We start from the raw sequence: 25530 nt of genomic DNA, 5'->3' as shown, positions 1-25530 counted from the left end.
CAAACTGCTCAGGGCCACAAGGAGCAGCTGGGCACAGTGTGATGCTGTTTCAGTAATTCTGGGTGAGAAATGATGATGGCCTTAGGTGGAGCATTCAGGATGGGAAAGAGCAGACAAATGACACAGTTACTAAACAGACAGATTTGAAAACAAGAACCATTTGTGGTAGTGATTTCACAACATTACCATGCACAGAAGATCACCTGAGCAATTTATGAAGATGGATTATGAGACTGACTTAAAGAAAGTTCAATCAGAGGATCTGGAGTATGAGTCAAGAATCTGTATTTTTAACAAAGAGTCCAGGTGATACTGATGTAGGTGGTCCTCAGACTGTACCATAAAAAACCCTACCTATTTGATGTTTCAAATGGAAACACTTCTTTAAAATATATTTCTATTATGTTAACTTTTTGCTTAAGAATGAAGATTCAATCCTACTATCTTTGTTGAAAGTAGATGAATGACTCAGCCCTACTGTTTACTGTGCAAGGGCAGTCTCCTTGCTAGTATAGTCTGTGTTCACTAATTGTTTGCTCTCTGGTAGGGCATACAAAATAGAGTAGTGATAATTTTGTTGCGACTCTTTATTGCAGATTGTTTGTAAATGTATTTTCAAAGGTTTCAGTGTGCCCCTTGCAAGAGCAAGCAAACACTTTGGGTGGAATTGGGGAGTGGGGTGCAAAATTGCCCCAAATCTTGAAGTTCCATGCAGGTGTACTTTCATGGTGTTTAAGGCATATTTTGAATCTTATTGTGATGTTTCAGATCCCCACATAAGGGCTGTGTGACCTTCAGCAAGTTACATGTTGTCTACTTTTCTCACCTGTAAAATAGGAATAATAATTGTACCTCTTTCATATGCTTGATATGAAGATTCAATGAGAATGCCTGTAAGGCACTTTGAACAGTGTGTGAACATAACAAGCCATTTCTAACTATTCCTGAGAGAAACCAGGTCATCTATAACTTATCACTTGTATTTAGCGTTTAGTCACTTAATAAATACCTGTCCTTCTTAAATCACATTACTTAAATAATCTATAGTGCTCATATGCAAGAATTATTGGAAAAGTTTAGTGTTTAGCAGCACACATACCAAACACATGGATAAGTAGGCTGATGATGATGATGATGAATATTTACTGTGCAGTTATAGTAGTTCATATTATGACGTTTCATTCTCACAAAAATTCCTGTGATAGGCACTCTTTTAGTCCCTTTTTACAGTGAGTAAACTGAGGTGTACAGAGGTTAAGTGATTGCCTGAGGTCACACTGTCGTTAATGAAAGAGCAGATATTTGAGCCCTGGATCTGCTGATGCTAGCACCTGCTCTTAACCACAGCTGTTAAATACATATTGTCAATTACATACAGCATGGTTAGTACCACTCAGTATTATGCCAAGTAAATTAAGCAGTTCGCTCCTTTTGGATGTGAAATATGTAAAAATGGTTCTCAAAATATATACTACAGTGTGTATCTGTATGTTAAATTACAGACAAGCCGGCTGCTCTCACTTTGTCAGAGGCAGCCATTCAGGAAGCTGCTGGGGGATCTCAGGCATAGGCCAGTCTTAGAGCAGTGGTCCTCAAACTTTAGTGTCTATATTCCTGGAGGGCTTATTAAAACCTACATTACTGGGTCTCACCTCTACCCATAAGTTACTTAATCTTACAAAATGTCATCTCTGCTCCTAAATTAGTCGTCTTTCTCATTATTCTGAAACAGTGACTCTCAAAGAGTGGTCCCAAACCAGCAGCATCAGCACCACCTGGAAACGTGTTTCTGACTCACTGAGGATGGTTTAAAATCTATCCATAATCGCCTGACTCGCTGAACAGACATTTAACTTCACAAAGATATTTGGAAGTGACAAGTCATCAGCTCTAACACATAGATGCTTAGATAAAAATCAAAAGATAGAAATGTTTACTTTGCCTTTAACATTTATAAAGCATAGCAGTTACTTCCTCATACAGACTTAAAAATTTTTTTTTGAGATAGGGCCTTACTCTGTCACCCAGGCTGGAGTGCAGTGGCATGTTCATGGCTCACTGTAGCCTCAACCTCCGGGGCTCAGTTGCTCTTCCCACCTCAGCCTGCTGAGTAGCTGGGACTATAAGCGTATACCACCATGCCTGGCTACGTTTTTGTATTTTTTTTTTTTTTTCGGAGATGGGATTTTACCATTTTATGCAGGCTGGTCTCGAACCCCTGGGCTCAATTGGTCGGCCTGTCTCAGCCTCCCAAAATGCTGGGATTACAGACGGGAGCCACTTCACCCAGCTCTAATACAGAGACTTACATGGTGTCTTCCCCTTCTCCAAAACAGCGGGGCTTGCCTTAAAATGAAGATCTTTTCTTCACTTGCAACTTGGAATTAGGCCTTGGAATTAGGAACAAGTTCTGGGCTGCATTAAACACCAGCACATACTGTCAGGGAAGCTTTCTCCCATCACTCTTCCTCCCCATTTTGGGACAAGAGGTTTCTCCCTCGATGAGGCTGTATGCATAATCCAGCAACTCTGGGTCAGCTTCTCACGTTCATGGGCTTCGTCTCCTTGCCAAGGCTAAGTACAGGGTTGTGAAGTGACCTAAGCCAGACTCAACAGGGCATCAGGTAATTCCTGATCTTCTAGGGCTATTCAGGGTCAGAGCTACCATGAGACAAGGGGTCACCCTAGGCATGTTGGACCCTAAAATTGGAATAAGGTAAAACAGAGATTCTAGTTTTACTTTTCTTCTTCATAACTACTTTTAATTATTCATAACGACAGGAAGAAGGGTATAAGTACCAATCTGTAAGGACAGGTGGTCCACAGAGCATTTCTTCTTGCCTATGAAATATATTACTAAGAGTAGATTTCCTCTTGATTTTTTTTTCTTAGACTCCGGAAATGCAAATACATGTTTATTGGAATGGAAAATCTAGCTAAACGAGTAACTGGAATAAAGTCAACTCATTTTCTCATTATCAGGAGAATGAAGTATAAATTATGGATAAAAATCACACACTCTAATATTATATAGCAGTCAAATGAATGCACTACAACTATATGGAGAATTTTAGCAACATAATATTGAATGAAAATTGTCCCAAAAGATTTTATATACATCATGATAACCTATTTATTTTAAAAAGTTAAAAACAAATAAAACCAAAATCCTCAAATTCTACCTTTTAAAAATATATAGATGTGATCATTCTTTGTAAAAGTGAACGCAAGGAAATGGTGAACTGGAGATAAGATGAAGGAAGACCACATAGGTGGATGCAAGTTAGTGTCACTGTTCTAGTTTTTGTGATGGGTTGGTGGTTTCTTCATTTATTATATTAAACATAAACAAAACATAAATACATAAACAGAGCAGTCAGTAAATAAACAAACTAATGATAGCCTTGCATGGGCCAATGATGAGAGAATGTCAGAAACCAAGAATTATGATTAATCCAGTTCTTTGCAGCTGAGATTCTTTTAAAAAATACATTGAGAGAACAGCTTTCTAGGTCACAGAAAGAATAATGAAATGTCACTCATCTATAGAAAAATAGTTCCACGCTTAGTTTCATACAGCATTCTCTGACCTGCCACTTCCTCACCTCACACATGTCAGCAGGTTCAACCTCTAAATGGAGATCATGAAGGGCATGGATCAGTAGACCATTAAGGGTTGTCAGGGGAATCACTTCAGACAGAATTGTGGTTGTAGGATCCCTAGAATAGGAAAAATATGTGCTTCCTTTTCTTTCATTTTCACCTCTCTGAGTAAGGTAATAATATGTTTGCATATTTTCTTAGAGAAGTGAAAGTGAGAATTTTAGAAAATAAAAGAGACCTATGTGTCAAGTATGAGCAACTCTTAACTTGACCAGTGGCAACCACTGGGACCTGTGTCTAAGGAAGATTTTAAATTCACCTGCCTCCCAGTTGCCTTTATTGCCTCATTGCCTGCTGTTGCTTCTAATTCTTTCTGCATTACCATCTCTGTATGCTGTTCCCTTCACCCCGTGCTGTCTCCACAGCTCTGCATGCTACAGTCCTGAATTGTTGTAAATGGCTTCAAAACCTGGCTAGTTCAGTGTGCCTCCTCCATGAAGTCTTCATGCTTCCAGCAGGAAACAGTCTTTCTCATTGTTGACCTCTCTTAGCACCTAACTTGTGTCCCTCCTAAGACATTTGCCTGTCTCTGAAGGCAGGACTATGGTCTCAGCCCACATGTGCTAGCAAAGAGCTGGGGAACACACAAATATGAACTAATGTGGAGATAATAGCTCTCACCATGTGTTATTTGTGAGCCACAGACCCTATAAGAAGGTCTGGATCATTAGCTCCCTGTTGCTTAGTGTGCTGCAGGCCTTCCTATGAAATTGGGATATTCAGTCAATACAGCTAAGGAAGACTTACTCATTGATTTATAATCTAAAAGAAAAATTTTTACCATCCTCTGCCAGGACCATCTTCTATTTCTTTTTTTATTTTCATGCTTGTTTTGAATCCTTTCTTGCCACTCACACCACACAACAGCCTCTCCTCATTCCGTGTCCCTGTTCTAAGTTCTTCCAGATTTTGGCCTCACATGGGTTGGGACCTAGATACGGTTCAAAGAAGGTCATAAGAAGAAAAATAAAAATAATAGTGAAATGTTAAAGTGTTTACTGAGTGCCAGCACTATTTTTCATGTTTTACATATATTATCTTACATTATTCTTACACAACTCTATGAAATAGATACTATTATTATTCTCCTTTCATAGAAAAAAGTGAAGCCCGGAGAGCTTGTATTTCCCAAGGTCACACAGCTAGTAACTGAAACTACTAAACCATATTACTTTGAAAAAGGCAAAGAGAAATAACTTCATGGAGACTGAAAAATGCAAGTGAGAAAGAGAGAGGAGGGTGAAAGCACGTCAAGATATTGGAAGGGGAGCATGGCCGAGTCTGGTGTCGGAACTCTGCTCTGTTTAAATGCAGTGGAGTTGGAGGTCAGTGCTACTGAGAAAATCCAGGGAGTGAGCCACATGTGAGACAGATGCAACCTTCCTGACACTCTGAGTGCCACTGCCAAGGGAAGGAAGGAACCTGTGGGTCAAGAAGATGATGTACCCTGGAGGTTGTCACACAGTGGGGATGAAGATGGGGGTTGAATGGTCAAGGCTGTTAGGTCTTAGAGTCAATTAAGAAAAGCCATGTTTAAGTACAGAAATGAGGTTTAAAAAAAACAACAACATTATTTTAGGGCCCCATTGGATGTCTTGGCAATGAGTTGTGAATTATGTCATCTGTTTCCCAGTAAGTGGGTGTTTTATTCCATTTGTGGTCTAGAATTGCAAGCAGACAGCACCACCTCACTGAGATGAAGAAGAGTGGAGGATGAGGTGACTCCAAAACCTCCTCATCTTTTCCTTCTCCCTTATATTCTGGACTGAGTCATAGACTTAAATCCTATCCCCATCCTGACCTTCTGTCTTTCCTGGTGTCTCACTCCCCATTTTTCTCTCCCAGCCCTTCATCACCTCCTTCCTCCCCTATGAACGCCTCCTGCAGTGACACCCCTGCTCCGCACCCAGCACCACCATTAGGACTGCTCTTCCTGATTTAGGTTTTCCTGCCAGACAGGAGGGCAGGCATCTCATTTTGGTAAACACTGGATAAATGCTTCTCCTTAAATAGAAGCAGCAGGCTTTCCAGCTAGTTGTTTTAAAGGGGCAGAAATTCAATTCACTTCAGTAAATTTGACAAGAAATCAAAGATAAGTAACATGTTAAAGTCTGGAAAATACTTCAGGGAGGATTTGCTCTGTTTTTACTGGGTCCCCAAGATAATGAGCTAGGATGAAATTTATGACCACAGTGGATGTAACCTTTCCTAGCCCCGTTGGGTGAAACGCAGTTGGGGGAGGGCTGCCCGTTGGACATGCCTGCTACTGGAGTGGTTCCTGAGCTGAGTCAGTGTGGGAGATGATGAATGCCTGTGTGTGGTTCCTTTGATGCTGTGAAGCATGTCTGCCATGGAAAATCCAGGTTGGCACTGATGGAATAACCCCAATGCAGCATATGCTGGATTGTGAAATGTTTTTCTCTGCTGAATGGCGTTTGACATGTTCAACTGCACACTGGTTGGCCCCTCCTCTTTTACAACAGGATTATGAGGACTTTGAACCATGAACCAACTGTTAAGTATCCTACTAGCTTTGCAAACCAACATTTGTGTACATGAGTTTGGCTGGAACTGGCCCAGTTTCAAACAACCTGTGCCTTATGTACATTCCATCTTTCCCTCCAGTCCTCTGATAATGTATTCACTCCAGGAAAGTGTTCCTGGAGAGCCGTGAGGGTACAGATCATTCTGTAAATGAAATTCTTCTCTCCTGTGCAGTTTGTCCATGAATTTCTTCCTCATCCTTTCGCTGGCCTGTCTGTCTTCGTTTCTGCTCACTCATTGTTCACATCGCACTGAAGAAAGCTCTTGCAATTTGACAGGACTTGGAGAGAAAGTCCAGGCACTTTTTTACGTTTGGAGCTCTCTTCCTCACAATACGGTTCATGGACCACCTGCTGCACAATCAGCTATTGTAATTATCAAAAATGCAGATGCCTGGCTCACCCTCCTCCCAGATCTTCTGAACTGGAATTCTTGGGAGAGTTTCCCAGAAATCTGCACTATTATTAAACTTCACAGATAATCTTCATGCACAGTTAGGTTTAGGGACCACTGCATTATTCATAATAATTTTAAAATTTGTATTTATGAGTGTGTCAAGCACTTTCCATGCATTAACTCAATTTATTTTCACAGCAACCCAATGGGATGGGAATCATTATCTTTGCACTTAAAACAGGACCTGACACATGGCAGGTGCTCAATAACTTTTTGCTAAATAAATAATAAATTAACCTTTTAAAATGTATGTGTATACATATATAAGTAAGGCTTAGATAAGTTAAAAAAACTTGGTCAAGATATACAACTAGTGACAGGTGGAGCTGGGCTTTATAGCTACTTCTGGTCAGAAACTTTCACTTCCCCTTGTTTATTGGTTTCTTTACACCCTCTTTGCTTATCATTTCTCTCATTCGCTCTTCTTGTTCAGCAGATGGGTTGTCTGTATTTCTGCTTAGACAGGTAGCTGAGCCAGCCCAAGGTACAGGAGTGAACTGGGTGGCGTTGCCTCTGACCCTCTTGGCCTCCTTAAGGCCTCCTCCCTTTCTTAGACCTTCCAAGCTACCTAACTCAGGAGACTAGGCCCTGCAAAGATGAGAACTAGAGTAAATCTACTCATATTTCCCTGGGACTTTCTTAAGGCAGAGTTCTAAACCACAAGAGACTCTAGAACTTTTTGGAGGCATCCATGGGGAGTCTTTTTGGAGACACCCTATTGTACATACACACACACACACACACACACACACCCTGTTGTACACACACAGAAAGAGAATTAAAAAACAGAAACATGCTCTTTGCTGAACAATGGCAAAAGGAAAACCACCTTTTGTAAAAAGTAATTTAAAAATGTATGAGTAGGAAAAAGCATTTCCTATTATAGTTTTTTTTAAGAGATAGATGTAATCAAGACCTTTCTTGAGAAGCCTTCTTCTGGCCTTTGGGCCACTGTACCAGTAGTTTCAACTAAAATGGTACTATTGAGGGCTTGCTATATGTCCGGCATTGTTCTCATTTCTTTGCATGTGTCACCTGAATTTCCACAATCTTTTAGCAATACTTAATATTAATAACTTCATCCCTATTTTATAGATGAGGATGCTAAGGCAGAGAGAGGGTAAATTCATTCCTCAAAGCACCACAGAGAGCAAGTAGAGGAGCCAAGATTCAAACCCAGGTGTCTCAACTCCAGAACTCTCTTAATACTACATAATATGGTGTGACTACTCTTATTATAAAAAGATTTTCCTTAAAAAATTTACATTTTTAGAGGGAAAAAATGGATTGTTCATATGTCAGTGAACTCTTATATATATTTTATAATATGAATAATGTGCACATGGTTAGAGAAGCCAAATGGCTCAGAAAGATAATAAAATGAAAATAAGAGTCTCTTTATATCCACACTTTCCTGTTCCCAAGAGACACCGCTATTAACAGATCATTTTATACCTCAAGAAAAATGTTCTGTGCCTATAGCAGGTTACATATTATCTAAAGATTTATTTACAAAAAAAAAAAAAGCAGATTTGCAGTACCCACTTTTCTGCATCTTGTTTTTCTCATCTAATAACAGGTGTTTGATATCTTTTCACTTCGACACACCCAGGATCATGTCACTCCTTTTCACAATGGCGGAGTATTCTGTTAGGCTGTTGCTATACCACCTGATTTAATGGACAACTATTGATGGACAACTAGGTTGCCTTTTTGGGTCCTTATGTGCAGAATAAATTCCTAGCAGTACAGTTTTCCTTTTTATGCATGTAGTGTAGTTCACACTCTTACTCTGTTTTTACAAACCCTTAACAGGGCTGGTATTATCAGACTCTTTTGCCTATCAGATAGATGGAAAAAGTCTCCTTACTTTCATTTATATTTTTAGTGATGTTGATAGATTATATGGCTTTTCATGTGTATCAGTCATTTCTTTTTCTTTTTCTTTCATCTACCTATTATGTCCTTGGCCCATTTTTTTGTTAGGTTTTTTTACCCTAATTTTATGAGCTTTTGGTAAATTAAGGAGATTAACTTTTTATCATGTGTTGTAAATATTTTTTCAGTGTATCTATTTGGCTTTGACCTTGCTATTTTCCCATAAGCAGTTTTATAAGTTTGAACTTCTCTTCTTTTGTGTTTAGCTGTTTGTGTGTGTGTATGTGTGTGTATGATTTTAAGTATATGGCAGTTCCATCAATTGAGCATCAATCAGAATGAAGAAAACTATTTTCTGAAACTACAATATAAATGGAAATTACATTTACAATTTTTCAAGAATATTTTTATTCTCAAATTTTAAAAAACTTGTATATGTATCTTATCAATGTATTGATCATTTAACTATTCCCTTTCTGAGATACATACCTATACAGGGTTTAGGAAAGTAATTTTGCAAAAACTAAAACAAAAACCCTGTTTAGGCTGTGAAGCATTTCTTGGATTCCTTGGCTGGGCCCCCCAAGCCTTAGCAGCTAAGAGTCAGTTCTACTGAATGTACTTTAGAGCAGCTTCTTTTAATAGTATCTTTTATAATTGCATGTGTCCACTGCTTCTGCTGCTCCTTAATAGCTGTGCTTGGCTTCAGTGAAAATGGTTCCTCTCTCCTCCCTGGAGACCTGTAAATTTAAAAATCTGTGTATTTTGGGGGGATGGGTGGAGAAGGAGGATGGGAGAGAAGGGGTGGGAACTAGGTGGGGTTTTTTAATTTAATTTTATTTTTTTTACTGCCTCTATTTGAGGTGGTCCAACCTGAATTAATGTGATAGCTTTGCAGTGATAAAGGATAAGAGAGGGTTTGGGGTTACTTAAATCAGTGTTTTAGAATGGCTTAATACCGCTTAGTAGATCTCAGGATTGCTCTATACTGTGGTGTTCTGATGTATGAGGACTGCTCCATATCTTGAAAACAGGAAAAATTAATAATGTCCTAAGAGACCAGATTACAGGCAGTGCTTTAAAAATAAGTCAGTTAGCTATCGGTTTGGGCACGTATTCTTTTTGTTTTCATTTTTTTCTTCCTTTTCTAATTCCCTGGCGTTAGCATACATGCACAGAACGCTTAATTATCCTAACGTTATAAATAAAAGGAATATCTCTCAAAACAGTTCAGCAGTGCTATGAAACAAAAAACTGCCAGAACTTCTGGAGGTCACTGGGCATAGCTTCTTTAGAGTTGGAAAAATGCTTTCTGCAGCAGGATGCTTAGTCACTAAATGTTTGGCATCAGAGCATTATCTTAAAGGTCATCAAATTCATCCTGTCTGTTCAGTCCTGGAATAACACTCCACTAACCTGGCAGCTGATCGAAAACAATATTGATGAGGAACAAAGACTGTTAATGAGGATGACATTCATTGTTTCCAAGAAACCCATGAAGCAGGCGCTATGAGTATCATCTTTGTTTAACCAATTAGGAAACTGGGACACAAAGAAGTGAAGTAACTTGGCTAAAACTTTCCACCTAATATGGGTTAGGGGCAGGCTTTGAATCCAGGCTGCCTAGCTGAGGTCCTATGTTTTTTCTTTTTGTTTGTTTGTTTGTTTTTGTTTTGTTTTGTTTTTTGAGATGGAGTCTTGCTCTGTCACCCAGGCTGGAGTGCAGTGGCATCATCTTGGCTCACTGTAACCTCGGACTCCCTGGTTCAAGTGATTCTCCTGCCTCAGCTTCCCAAGTAGCTAGGATTACAGGCGCTCACCACCACCCAGCTAATTTTTGTATTTTTAGTAGAAATGAGGTTTTGCCAGCCTTGGTGACAGAGCGAGACTCCGTCTCAAAAAAAAAAAAAAAAAAAAAAAAGAAACGAGGTTTCGCCATGTTGGCCAGGCTGGTTTCGATCTCCTGACCTCAGGTGACCCACCTTGGCCTCCCAAAGTGCTGGGATTGCAAGCGTAAGCCACCATGCCCAGTCGAGGTTCTATGTTTTTAGGTTAGGTACTCTGTGCATGATTTTAATAACCCAAAAGAGCACTGAAAACAATGTATTAGTTGCATACACTGTTTAAAGGAAATGAATAAAGAATGCCTCTCCTTCCTTGTATCTTTGTTGCCAGCTAATAGATAAATGGGGGTGCGGTGATTAGGTCTCCAGCTTTTCTCTTAGTTATTTTGCTTAGTATTGAAGGGAGTATATCAGATAATGTATTACATTTAGCTTTCTGTGTATCCTTTAAAAAGCGTTCACTGATTTTTACACTGCATTAACCAGTTTGTGTTTTTTAAATTCATAAACTGAAATAGTTGTGAAGTAGTATATTCATTTTTCACTATCGTGCTATTCAAATAGTCCTGAATACAGCTGCAGGGACCCGATTGTGCCTTCTAATCTCTTTCAGATGTACAGAAAGTAAGAGAGGAAAGTGCTGAAACAAAGTGACCTTAGGCCCTACAAATACATAAAAGTCAATATATTGAGTTCCAGTAGCAATAAAGTGTAGAACAAAGTTGTCCTTTTAGTTCACAGAACGTAATTACCACAGATCAGAAGCACCATGGGGTAACAATGGATTTTCCACAATTATCTGTTCCTGTTCTAGAATTTCTGCTTTTAGGCAAGCAGTTCAATTATAATCGATGGACTTTTGTGAAAGGAATGAAAGCTGAGTGTTTCAGAGGAATAATTGCACATTAGAAAATAATATCTTAACCTGATGGCTGTAACCACAGGATCTATTTTTGAAAATTGCCTACCTTTATCATTGGATAACAAACGTGATAATTTACTAGCAAACAAAGCTGGCTGAGTTAGGCTGTCAGGAATCTCATATTGCTGGACTCCATTACCAATCGTGAATCCTTGAGATTGAACTACTACAGTTTAACCAGTGCATTCCTTAGAGTCAACTGATGAAGTTTGGGAAGCTTCTAGGAGCTCATTACATCATTAGACAAAGTCTGTGCAATCCAGAAGGAATAGCTGGTCTCAGTTCTGATAAACTGCCGTGCTAATCTTCCCAGAATTCTGCTGGGAGCCAGGAGTCACTGCTGTCATCTGGCTAATGGGTCATTCTCGGTCTCTTTCCTAGAGACCTGGACTTCCTAGAGGCTGGGGTTCCTGAGAGCTCCTGGAAACCAGGGAAAGGATGTTTTTTTTTCTCTCTACCTTGTGATTACCTACCTTCCTCTCTAGCAAAACTAATAAAGCCCATCAGAGAGCAAAATCTGTTCCCCAGCAGGCCAAAGTCTGGCCACATCTTGTACCTGTGGTTCGTGTTGGCCTGTTAGGGAGATGGTAATGTATAGTTTCTCTAAGAACTTCTCCTGTTCCGCTGCTTCTTCCTACTGCCTTTCTGAGGATAAAGCATAGTATGGGAGAAGTAGTATGAAGATTTGGTCCTGGACAGAATTTATCACCTACAAGCTTCAGGCAAATCAGCTTCAGTTTTCTCAATAGTAAAACAGTGAGATTAATGTCTATTTTACAAAGATGTCAAGAATAAATAATATATAGCATAGAAAGCATCGCGAATAGGGCCTGAGACCTAGTAAACATTCAATAAATAGTCATTATTATGATAATTATTGTTCACTGCTTGTTAGAAAATCAAGGATTTAGGCTATTCATATTTTCTTCAGCCCAGAAATGTGAGCTGGCTCTGGGTTCTAGACCAGAAGAGGCACAAATTGTGTTGTAGGAGTTGAGCAACAAGGTCAGATTAAACTGTATACCTAGACTTATTTTTCAAAAGCACATGGTACTTCACGTTTTTAAAAAATTCTTTTTCTTCTTCTCATTGTTCTAGCTTGCCTCTTCCACATCCTTTCACTTCCCCAGGCAGTGTATGAGAATGTTTCCATTATCACTCTTTTAGAACTACATATTTTTGTTAGGATTAATTTATATAAATTATTTTACTGCACAGCATGTTTCTATTATAATTACACACCCAACTGTAGTCTGTACTCAAAGTATCATGTGATCTTTGCAAACTAATGAACATCCCTACCTGTAATCCCACTCTGAAGCTAAAATTCCAAGTTTCAGTGGAATTTACAGGTTCTATCACTGTTAAATTTCTGCTTTTCTGTTAAGGATCTATTCCTTAAAGAAAAACCAAAACTGCAGTCAGAGAAAGTCAGTTCTCAGATAGTGCCAGTGCAGGCAGTCTGGGAGCCCAGGCTTTGCTCTTTCCTGACTGCCTCTCACTGGTTAACTGTCTCCAAACCTAACGTGCCAAATTGAAGTATGACTAGCTGACTACAGAAACCCAAAGATAAACTCTCTTGGAAAAACTGCTCTTGGACTGATCAGTATTTACTTTTTCTTTTTCTTTTGCTTGAAGTAGGGTGAGCCCGTTGTTGTGGAGTGAGAGCCTCACACACGGGAGAACAGTGCATTTCTTGACTCGCTTGGGTCACTGTTGACAGTGTCTGCAGGAAGACCGGCCTCTATATGAAACCAGCCTTACTGTGCATCTTAGCTGTATTTATGAAATGATGTCCTTGTGCTGGGCCTTCTCTTGACTGCTTTGAGGAAAACTCTGTGAGCCTGGAAACTCTGGAATCTTGGCACTTGCCAATAGTGTGCAAATGCAGGGAGCAGGGACCTGGAAGGCAGGGAACTGGCCAGCGTGTTCTCCGGTTTCCTTTCCCTCACGCTTCTCTCTCCCCTGTTGTTTTTCAGGTAGTGAAGCTGATTTTAGCTCCTCGAGCAGCACAGGCAGCATTTCCGCTCCTGAGGTCCATATGTCGACTGCGGGGAGCAAGCGGTCTTCTTCTTCACGCAAGTAGGCACCGTCCCCTACTCTGTAATTAATATGCTTTACACAGGTGACTCACCTGCACCTATGCGTCTGTAGAACTACCCGGATTACTGTTCGTTCATATTTTATTATTCAGTTAGGCTTTTTGTTTTGTTTTTTTACAGTGATTTTTAAATTGGTAGTTTTTCCTACCTTGCCTACTGTGGTCACATGGCTCACCTGTGTTTAGCCATCCATGGCTGTCTCCCATCCAACCTTTGACTCTATGCTCACTCCTCTTTCTGTCCCTTCTCTCTTTCCCTCACTCACCTGTGTACTCATCTGCATAGGAAGCTTGTGCTCTCCCACTTCCCTCCCAACCCCCTCTCTGTGAATCTATGAGTCTCTTAGCTGTGAAGCCTCTGACTTCACCCTTTTTTTCCTCTAGCTGGGCTTCCATTTTTAACCTCTGTGAAGGAAGCAGCTACTCCCTGACCACTCGCAACATTTACCTGGGGAAGGAGTGAAGAAAGTGTAGTAAAGTTCATAGGCATGGTGGCCACCCCATATAGCACACTAGCTGGGTGTGTGGGCTCTGAAGCCAGGCTGCCTTGGCTCAAATGCCAGCACCAACTCCAGGCAGTGTGGCTCTGAGCAAGTTGTTTAACCGTTCCATGCCTCGTTTGCCTCATCTGTGAAATAGCCCTACCCACCTCAGAGCGTTTATTGTTAGGATTAAATAAGTTAATAAAAGTAAAATGCTGAGTCAGAGCATGGAGCATAGCAAACATCAACCAATGCTCTCCATTGATATTATTTGAATTGGTGGAGAGGACTATGAGAACACGGGAGCCACTATTCACATTCAGTGGGAGGGATTGCAAGCCCCAGGATTCTGTGCTTGCCACCAGTGGCTTTGTTTATTCGTTTAACAATTATTTATTGAGCATCTACTATGAGGAAACAAAACTCCACAAAATTATATTCATTGTAGTAGGACAAGAAGGACAATAAATTGAAAAATAATATAATTATTTAAAAAACACTCAGGGGAAGGAGATAGAGAGTAATGTGGTTTGTGATATATTTTAGCTTGGCAGGTCCTAGGATACCTCAGTGATGAACTGAGCTCTGAGGAGAGACTTAAAGGAAGCTATGGAGGGAGCCACGGAACATGAGGGGACCTGGCTTCTGACTTTGTCACGTCACTTGATTCTCCTGGGCCATGGTGTCCAAAAGACAGTTGGACTGTGTGACTTTTTAAGGTTTCTTCCTGGAGAAAATCTAGTTTCCAAAAGCCTACCTTTCCAGGACTCAGCAAGCAAATATGTTCTATTTCTCTTGGGTGAGCCGAAGATTTAGCTGATGTTTATAAGGTGACCTGAGACCCCCCAGGGCACAGTTTTATCATTAAAAATACAGCTGAAGCCAGACAAACTTGTAATGAAAGAGTGAAGTCCACAGTATAAAAGCACAATTGCTCTATCCCCAGCCCCACCCACCACCCCCATTGTGGCAATAAAGTGCCTCTGGGATTATAGGACATGAATGTAAGCATTCTGTGTACATCAGATGTGGCTTGCTCTGAGAACAAGCCATTTATACAACCCATTCAAGAAATTATGACATACACCTGGAACAAAGTATCAAACAATATAGATAGGCTAAAAGAAAAAAGGAAGGCCTGTAGATGAAGCCAATTTAAATGTTTCAAAGGAATTTGTATTTGTGGTTAAATTCCAAGGTTGTGTCAATAATACAGAGTGACTAAGAGAAAATATTCTAGTCTAGAATTCATGCTTTCTTTAAGTGATCAAAATTTGATATGTTGAACATAAAATAGCCAAATATAATTATATGCAAATCAGATGAATGCTTATATTAGTAGCCGTTATAGCCAAGCAATAATAGACTTCAAAGGTTTAACAAAAATTAATAGATGGAAAATTGAAAAATGGCAGTGTTCTATCTATTATCCTCAGTTTTTAAAAATCTCGGCCAGGTGCAGTGGCTCGCACCTATAATCCCAGTGCTTTTAGGAGGCCGAGGCAGGTGGATCAATTGAGTTCAGGAGTTCAAGACCAGCCTGGCCAATATGGTGAAACCCTGTCTCTACTAAAAATACAAAAAAAAAAAAAAAAATTAGCTGGGCATGTAGGTTGGTGCCTGTTATCCCAGCTACTCGGAAGGTTGAGGCAGGAGAATTGCTTGAACCTGACAGGCAGAGGTTGTAGTGAGCCAAGATAGCATCACTGCACTCTAGTCCTGGGCAACAGAGCAAGCTTCTGTTTCAAATAAATAAATAAATAAAGTAAATAAATAAAAGAATCTCACCAAGGCACAGAGTACCATTGGTAGATTTTGGTCATGGACTATCTCAGGCATTTCACATAAATTTTGTGTTCCGGAGGGCCATGCATGGGTGGGCAGCTCCTCAAGACTAGCCGGCTATGCCTGCCAAACTCTAGTAGTTTGTGATCCTTTCAATTGGCTGCTTCCCCATGTAGAGAATGAATTTTCTCTGTGGAGAATTAGCTCCCTGAAGGAAGGCTAACAGGAAGATTGGTCAGTCGTTGAGAAATGAGAGGAATAGGTGGAGTTGGTGAGAATATTTTTGACAAGTTATTTTTAAAACAAAATTTTAAAGGCGTACAGATTATCTTGTCTCATAGAAGGGCAACTCTGCTGATATTGCTAAGGAATTGTCTTTCTTAACTAAAACACGAATCTGTTTGGAAGATAAAAATGAGACAGAAAAAGAAAACCCTTGGGATTTGGAGTCAGACAGACCTGGGATTGAGGTTAACCTCCATTATTTATCAGGTGTATGACCCCAAGCCTCAGTTTCCTGTTTTGGGATGTGGGATAATAATAGCATCTTACCTCACTGTGTTAAATGAGATGATATATGTGAGTGCTTGACATGATGCCCAGAACTCAGTGAAAGCGTTGGTAAAAGGTGGTTTTTGTCAGTAGGGGTGAAAGTAATACTAAGAGACGTGGTACTGTTGCTATTGCTGCTGCTACTGGTGGTGGTGGTTATGGTGGTAATCGTGGTGGTGGTGATTATATTAGTCTGCTAGGGCTGCATAACCCAGCACCATAGACTGGATGGCCTAAACAACAGAAATGTATTTACTCACAGTTCTGGAAATGGGAAGTCTGACACCAAGATGTCTGTTGGCTTCTTCTGAGGCTCCTCTCCTTGGCTTGTAGTGGCCATCTTCTCCCTGTGTCTTTACATCATCTTCCTTCTGTTTATGTCTGTTCAAATTCCTTCTTTGTATAAGGACACCAGTTAAACTGGATTAGGGTCCACTCTAACTGCCTCATTTTAACTTAGTCACTTTTTAAAAGCCCTGTTATTCTGTGGTACTGGGAGTTAGGGCTTCAACATACCAATTTGCAGGGGGTGACACGGTTCAACCCTAGATCATGGTGATGATGGTGGTGATGATGATGGTGATAACAATGATACTACCTGAAGTCCAGAGCCATGATCAGGGAATCGAAATTCACCTGAGTCACTCATGAGGTTTCTTCTACACTCCTCTGTCTCTGACCTTCTAGTTACATATTCAGGTTTGTAGAAGGGTTCAAGGTCAGCAGAATTTTCTCTCCTTTTTGTGGACTGCGTTTTTCTTGTCCACCAGACCAAAGGATCTGGGATGGGCTGAAGAGAACAGCATTGGGTTTGCCGGTTCATGGCCATGACAAACATGGAATCTCAGTGTCTCCTTTGAAAATGTTTCCTATCAATGCCTATAATGAGTTTGCACCTATATATGTTAGCATTTGAACTACTAAATGAAGAGAACTGATATTTTTAAGCATGTTGCTTCTTTTTAAAAAGTTAGCTCTTACAAGCTGTCTGATAATTTATTTCCTGATCAATATTCAGAAAGCACCCGAAACAGTGCTAGGGTCACAGAAGGTCCTCAGTGGCAGTTAACTCGTAATAAAATTCCCCAGGTCAAAATATGGGACAGCTGTTTACATTCCCGCCTAACATGTAATAGCTAATCGTCCATATTTCTCATAATCAGATTAAGAAATAGTCTGGTTGATGCCAGACTTAGAATTGAAGCATAGAAAAGAAAATGCACACCAGGGTACATGTTCCTTTCAGCTACTCATGAAGTTCTTTCTACTATGGGCTGCTGAAGTTGGTTTTGTCACAAAGCCATCAGCCCATCTGTTCCATATAAAGTGTCCTCACGAAGAGAAGAGCGGCATTCATTTGGATGATTTCAAAAGGAAAGAACTTTAACTTTAGAACTGGGTTACGTTTTATTTATGTATGGTTTGCAAGGTTGACAGCCAGTTGAAATTATATTTGATTGTAAATAAGTAATCATGGTTTCGAAGCCAAGTATACCCACACGCACACTTGCATTCACATTTACACACATTTCTCATTAAGATGTCAGTTGGATACAGCTGTAATTAAAATTGCAAAGAAAGGATTGTCAGAAAGCAGTACTACTATATGAAAGCTATCTTGTTTTCTTTTTTTTTTTTTTGCCATCAAGTAATATTCCTGACATAGAATTTTTATCCTGTTTAAGTAATTTCAACATTCTCAAGATGCTTCCTTACACTAGTGGGTGTCAAATCTCTGTAACAGGATTAACGGTGAAGTTTGAACAAGTTTATCATCTAATAATACTCTACAGTTGAGTCACCCTTAATAGCTTGTGGAATGTACTCACATGCATTCTTTGATTTGATTTTCACATCAATTCTGTGAGGAAGGTAGGAAAGGTGTGTGTGTGTGGGTGTGTGTGTGTGTGTTTTGATCTCCATGTTAAGTGGCTTACTTGCCTAAGTTCCTCCTAAGTGGCAGTGCCAGTGACTCACACCTGGTTTATTTATTTAGCAGTCCTTTAGGGAACACTTACCATGTATCAAAAATAGGAGGGTAGAAAGAACAGGCTGTTCCTGCCCTCAAGGATGCCCTAGGCTAGCAGGAAGGACAAATAAGTATGCAGTTGTGATGCCATGTGATAAGTCCAATGGTAGAAATTTGCACAGAGTTTTAGAGAGCATTAAGGAGTGCCCCTACACTGGCCTAGGAAAGGAAGAATATAGAGAAGGCTCTTTAGAGTAGGTTCCCATCAGTCTCAAAGTAGGAAATATCCTGGTATCCAGGGGCTTAGGGAAGGGAGCAAGAGAACATTCTAAGCAGAGGAGATTATGAGCTCAAAAACCTAAGGATGGTCAAGCATGGATCCTTCAGGAAACTGTAAGTCATTTGGAATGCTGTAGTACAGAGGGAGGAGGGAGGAGTGGTGGAGGATGGGGTTGGGTGGAGTGGTGGGATTAGACCTTGTGAACCATCTTAAGGAGGCTGGCCTTTGTTCTGGGGGCAGTGGGGAACCATGGCAAGGCTTTGAGGAGGACATTGAATCAGACTCCGTTTTGAAAGGCCACTCCAGCCACAAGCCAACCTTCTACTGGAGGGAGCAAAGCAAGAGGCAGGAGAACCAAGATGGGGCTGTTACAGTATTTCAGCAGTTAAATGACAAAGGTTGTCTTAAGTCATTGGGGCTGGAAAGAAATGAAAAAAAAATTTAAGTGATCAAAATTACCGATGATGCATTTATGCGTGCTGTTTATCTGCCCTATTTTCTCCTCCTCCTTTATGTGCTACCACCTTCCCCCATCCTCCAAATGAGCCACATTAATTTTCTTACCCTGACGTGAACCAAATGCAAATATTTCTAAACTGAAACAGGTGGACTAGAACAAAAACCACATCTTGAAAACAGCGTCCAAAATAAACCTGAGCTAAATCAATATTCTACATTGTGTATGTTCTTAGCAGGCTATTGGGTGTAATCCAAAACAAGCTTTATGGCCAGAAACTATTTGAAAGAACAACAGAGGGAGAGGTTGCTTGTGCTGATGACACAAGGCGAGAAAATACCAGGCAGGTGGGAAGAAGGCCGCTCCGAAGGAAAGTCTACACAAATAATTGTATTGCCCCTTTCAACTCCATAAATTGGATTTCCTTAGATTTAGGGAGTAAGACATTAGCCCTTGGGCATCTGTTGCCCCAAGGATTTTAACATTTTTCATGCTTTTCCCAGTCGAGGTCCTCATGGGCGGAGTAATGGAGCTTCGTCACACAAGCCTGGCAGCAGCCCATCATCCCCGCGGGAAAAGGACCTTCTGTCCATGCTGTGCAGGAATCAGCTGAGCCCTGTCAATATCCATCCCAGTTATGCACCTTCTTCCCCAAGCAGTAGCAATTCAGGCTCCTACAAAGGAAGTGACTGTAGCCCCATCATGAGGTGAGTCCTGCTTAATTCATGCATCTTAGTTTGTCCTACTTGGTAAGATTTTCTTTTAAAAAGAAAATAAGGGTTATACAACTCTTGATCCCTTGCCTGATTCTACAACAAGACACTGCACTTTTCTTTCCGACATTTGGCTGATTCTTCAAGGGCTGCTGCAGAAAGAGCACAAGCCACAATTTCTAACAAGGCGCAGCAATCTAAGCAGTTCCTGGATAGGGAGAGAAAATGCCACAGAAGCAGCAGGAAGCTGAGGCAGAAGAATTGCTTGAACCTGGGAGGCAGAGGTTCCAGTGAACCAAGATCACGCCACTGAACTGCAGCCTGGGCAACAGAGCAAGACTCCATCTCAAACAAACAAACAAACAAAAACAACTTAAGATGATTCTGTAGGCACCTGTTGCTACAGGGGTGTGTGAAAGGTGGGGAGGGGTCCAACTCAGTCTGGAGCGATCCGGGGAGGCCTCCCTGAGAAAGTGAAGTGGAATTGAGGTCTGAAGAGCAAGCAAGAAGTTAATTCATATGAGGTTGTAGGGAGTGTGGAGCAGAAAGAAGGAACTGCATTTCCAAAGAGGCCATGACAGGAGGACTGGACGGTGGGCATGGACACAGGTCATCTTGGAGGCAGGCAGGTGCTCAGGGAGCTGGCAGCACGGTGGCTGGGACTGGGTCCAGAGTCAGGGAAGGAGCTGGCCGCCTTCCTCCTTCAGCCTTCTTCCTGCTGGGCATCCCTATTCTCGTCAATCAGCTCTCTTACAGCAGAGATGCCCAGCTCCCAGCCAGGCCTGAGAGGGGCCAAGATTCCAGCAAGGGCTGTTTTGTAAAACATTGAGCCTCTCTTACAAAACACATTGGGGAGAGTTAAGTAGAGGAAGAAACTTCTCCCCTTCAGAAGAAGGACCTTTCCATTTCCTCCAAACTGGCATACTCACAGCAGGGATTGATTTTAGAACAACTTGCATTCAGCAAATAGCCATCAGGATCTTTAGGCAGTGGCACACTGTGCGGAAAGTTAGGTCATCTTGCTTGCTTCCTTCTCTTCTGCCCAGGCCCATCCCCTGACCCTCGCCCATTGTGCTGCCTGTTACTCTGAACTGACAGCTCAGGCATCTGGACAATGGTGCATTATTTTGTATGAGAACATTCCTAAGCCATAGAAAATTCTCCTCCTCCACTGTCCCTATTCTCTCCATAAGTACACCAATGCCGCCTTCAATCTTCAAAGTAATTAACAGTCTTAAGATCTGCAGTTCTATTACAGCTCACCTTCTGAAGTGACGTCAGCCATTATTGAGGCTTAAGACCCCAGCACATAGCTGCCATTCCTTCTCAAGCTGTTAGCTGTGTCTGGGTCAATGTGGGTAGCTATAACAAAGTACCCTAGACGTTGGTCCATATCTTTCGAGAACCATGGGCTACATACTGTAGGGTTAGGTTGAGAGCAGGGTGCCAGCAAAGTATGGTTCTGGGGAGGGCTGTCTTCTGGGCTGCAGACTGCTCACCTCTTAGTGTAACCTCACAGGGTGTAAAAAGAAAGCTAGAAAGCTCTCTGGGGTTCCTTTTATAAGAGCACTAATCCCATTTATGAAGGCTCCACCCTTATGAGCTAATTCCCAAAGTCCTCACTACCTAATACCATCATATTGGGGTAAGAATTTCAACATATGAATTCTGGAGGGACACAAACATTCAGCTGATAACACTCTGTGTTACTCTTCTTTTTATAGAAAAGGAAATGGCAAAAAGTAACATTTCATTACTTGGATTGTTTCAGGCGTTCCGGAAGGTACATGTCTTGCGGTGAAAATCATGGTGTCAGACCCCCAAACCCAGAGCAGTATTTGACTCCTCTGCAGCAGAAAGAGGTTACAGTGAGACATCTCAAAACCAAGCTGAAGGAATCTGAGCGCCGACTCCATGAAAGGTGAATCTGCCTTCCTTGCACAGTGGGGTGTAGGACAGTTTCTTTCTCCATAAAATGAAACATGAACCCAAACTATAGAAAGATAGAAAAGAAAAAATGATTGTATTCAATTTTTGTCAAATTTTTAAATCAGCCTCTGAAAAGAGCCATTTCATAATTCTGTGTGATTTGGCAGTTTCAGGAGTTCAGGGAGACCCGTCGGTTAGAGGGGATCCTTTTTGTTGTTGTTGTTTTTGCAGTGTATACAGCTTTGATGTGAAATAATCGGGTGTGTGCATGACTATTTTTAAATGGCAAAAACACGTGAGCGAACAATCCCATACTTCCAGCAGAATGGGTCACACACCGTGGACCAATTAAGCCCTGTTTATATCCGTGCACGAATGGATATCTGTGTGCATTGTAATTCCTGCATGCTATTTTTGTGCTGAAGGAAGGGGCTCATTGTTCTTGGCCAAGTGTTAAGGTTGGAAAAAAAAAGAAAAAGCCCATGCTTAAGAGATCTTATCTGAGGGAGAAGACTTTTGACATCTGGGCAGCAGGCCAGTTTTTCTGCTTGATGGTTTTCCCCTGGAACATTTTGGAACAGACCAGGAAAGCTCTGACCAGGGTAGCTGTGAGCTCAGGGTGAGGGTGGCATTTGCATTCTCTAAGAGTCTGGGCTACCTGATCAGCCCAAACCTGCTCTGCTGCTGCCACAAAGAAATAGAGAAAACTCAATGACCTTGGTTGCTAAAACTGTGGGTAGATAAGGGCGCAGACTGTGAGGAAGGGACATTTTTCATCTTCCGAATTAATCTGGTTCATCATCTGTCTGAAATAGACTTGAGACCCAAACTCTCCTCTGGGGTGAGTTAGACCTTAAGTCTGGAAGTGTTTGGTCTGTGATTTGCCCAGTCCGTAGGAGGATTGGAGCACTCAAGGGAGGAAGGAATGGGAATGCAGTAAAACTTGGGAAAATATTCTAGCCTAAACTTAAATGAACAATATTGATGTCTCTTCATATATACGAGGATCCTGACTACCCTATCTTCATATCCACTGAGAATGTAAGGACTGACTATGAAAAAATTATATGTAAGAAAGAATTTATATGCAAAGATCTTGAAGTAGGGTTGTCCTGTGAAGGATCTAAAAAGTAGGATCGCTTCTCCTTAGTGTAGGATGAATTCAATATTATCCCATCTGAGAGGAGATAGAATAAGCAGCTTGTCAACATGTAAAGTCCCTGCCATGTGTAGCATTTTATGATTTCAAAAATGTTTATCATTGGAATATCATCCGAACAATTTAGCAAGGCTAAAACTTATCAGTCTACCTTCTGTCTTTGATAGGTAATTAAAAGTGAACTGGCCTTTTCTTCCACAAACTATAGACATTTGGAAAGAGTAGGCTATGGAGATAGAAACACGCTAACAGATGCTAAGATGTTCTAATAATAACATTTTAAGTATTAAGGATTGAGTAGATGATAAGACTTGTAACAGTGCAATATCTGACTCATAATGGGTACTCAAAAAAATTGTGGTAGCTATTTTGATTCTGATTCTGATTACTATTATTACTTTAGCCATTCTACAATTAAAGAGAAAGTTCATGGCTAATCTCTGCCAAAGAGAAAATGTACTGTTTCTTTAAGTTTAGGCTGGAGTGTTTTCTCAAGTTTTCTGTGTTCTCTTGAGTTCCCTGCATTCAAAACTGATTTCACATCTGTATTTCAAGTGGAAGAGTATGAGTTCTTGGCTCTGTGCCAGAACTGCCTGTTGCCCAGTTCAAAGTTATTTTATTTTTTTATTAACCATGCTTGTCTTGGCACTCTAGGGAAAGTGAAATCGTGGAGCTTAAGTCCCAGCTGGCCCGCATGCGAGAGGACTGGATTGAGGAGGAGTGCCACCGGGTAGAGGCCCAGTTGGCACTCAAAGAAGCCAGGAAAGAGATTAAACAGCTCAAACAGGTCATCGAAACCATGCGGAGCAGCTTGGCTGATAAAGATAAAGGCATTCAGAAATATTTTGTGGACATAAACATCCAAAACAAGAAGTTGGAGTCTCTCCTTCAGAGCATGGAGATGGCACACAGTGGCTCTCTGAGGGACGAACTGTGCCTAGATTTTCCATGTGATTCCCCAGAGAAGAGTTTAACCCTCAACCCCCCTCTTGACACAATGGCAGATGGGTTATCTCTGGAAGAGCAGGTTGCTGGGGAAGGGGTTGACAGGGAGCTACTGGTGGGAGATAGCATAGCTGATGGCACAGATTTGTTTGATGAGATGGTAACAGCCACCACCACAGAATCTGGTGACCTGGAGCTTGTGCATTCCACCCCTGGGGCTAATGTCCTGGAGCTGCTGCCCATGGTCATGGGTCTGGAGGAGGGCAGTGTGGTGGTGGAGCGAGCCGTACAGACCGACGTGGTGCCCTACAGCCCCGCCATCTCGGAGCTCATTCAGAATGTGCTGCAGAAGCTCCAGGACCCCTGTCCCTCGAGCTTGGCGTCCCCTGATGAGTCTGAACCAGACTCGATGGAGAGCTTCCCAGAGTCCCTCTCTGCCTTAGTGGTTGATTTAACTCCAAGAAATCCAAACTCAGCCATCCTTTTGTCTCCCGTGGAGACCCCGTCCGCCAATGTGGATGCAGAAGTCCATGCAAACCGCCTCATGAGAGAGCTGGATTTTGCAGCCTGCGTGGAAGAGAGGTTGGATGGTGTCATCCCACTGGCTCGCGGGGGCGTCGTGAGGCAGTACTGGAGCAGCAGCTTCCTGGTGGATCTCCTGGCTGTGGCTGCCCCCGTGGTCCCCACGGTTCTGTGGGCATTCAGTACTCAGAGAGGGGGAACGGATCCTGTCTATAACATCGGGGCCTTGCTCAGGGGCTGTTGCGTGGTTGCCCTGCATTCGCTCCGCCGCACCGCCTTCCATATCAAAACCTAAATAGAAGTTGTTGTTACTGTGTGCCAATGTGTCCCATGTGGGTTGTGCCAGGTAGAGAAACAGGAGGTCGATCTGTGACGGTTTCTATTCTGTCGTTTTGCTCCTCGGTATTTGATTTGCACTATATTTAGTTGAAGCCTGTTCACTGTTTAAAACCGGAGGTATCTTCAAAGGCATGGAGACCTGGTTCTAGTAAATGTCCCACCAGTGCGGTATAGAAAGCATGCTCATGACCCTGCCGTGTCGTCTGAGGTACCCGTTCTTATCCTAGTGGTGCAGGAAGAGAAAATGCAGTTTGCACTTTCAAGACAGCTTCTCTAAGGCTGGCATGTTATCTCCTTGCTTTGCTTTGTGCCGTTTTAAAATGTGTAATCGTTCCAGCATTCCAATGGTCTTGTGCATAGCAGGGGACTGTAACCAAAAATAAACATGTATTTGTGTAATTGGTTTGAAGAAGTCTTGAATAGCTCTTTAGTGTCTTACTTGGGGTTGATAAGATTTGAGTGTCTGCAATTTTTTACTAAATGTAGCTACAAAGTCTTAAATGGCTTGTTTGTTCTTAAACTGTTAATTGATGAAACTGTGCATAAGTTTACAATGTACTAACTTATTTTGCTTATTATATATAGTGTTTTGTTGGAAATTGTAACCACACACTTCAGCATGATGAAAATAAAGATTAGTGTTTCCATTTAAATAAATGTTTTATCCTCCTATAAAATAATTATCTCTGTGATTTTACTTCTATGTATAAGAAAGACAATGAATAGCAGATCTAACATCTTTATCAATAGGGGTCTGTAAAAATTGAATTAAATTAGAAAGAGGGAAAAAGAGTTATTAAATAAAGGTGAAGATTTCCTACCCTTACTTAAAAAGCATCATTTCTGAGTACAAGTAGCTTTGTTTACTTTTAAATTGCCCATACGCTAGTTTGTCTACATGTTTATGCAGTAAGTACATCTTGAGTGTTTTCATGAACGTTGGGTTGATTTAAGCATGCTAGGTGTTCAGGAGAGGGAGAATATGGTAGT

At 41.3% G+C, this 25530-nt stretch overlaps 1 protein-coding gene across 9 annotated transcripts in view; it reads left to right on the top strand.

Moving 5' to 3' along the window:
* The window catches only part of SYBU (syntabulin), a 116786-nt gene extending 91566 nt beyond the window's left edge, over positions 1-25220 (top strand). For all 9 annotated transcript variants that reach the window (XM_003903080.5, XM_017962249.3, XM_017962246.3 and 6 more), the window contains 4 exons: positions 13287-13389; positions 19437-19640; positions 21418-21567; positions 23389-25220. In XM_003903080.5, coding sequence (XP_003903129.2) covers positions 13287-13389; positions 19437-19640; positions 21418-21567; positions 23389-24496 — 1565 coding nt within the window. In that variant the 3' untranslated portion in view covers positions 24497-25220. The remainder of the gene's footprint in view (positions 1-13286; positions 13390-19436; positions 19641-21417; positions 21568-23388) is intronic.
* The last annotated feature ends 310 nt before the right edge of the window (positions 25221-25530 follow it).

This window comes from Papio anubis, chromosome 8, assembly GCF_008728515.1.
Source record: "Papio anubis isolate 15944 chromosome 8, Panubis1.0, whole genome shotgun sequence".
NCBI lineage: Eukaryota > Metazoa > Chordata > Mammalia > Primates > Cercopithecidae > Papio > Papio anubis.
Note: the sequence above shows the minus strand (reverse complement) of the source record. Positions and strands in the feature narration are given on the sequence as shown.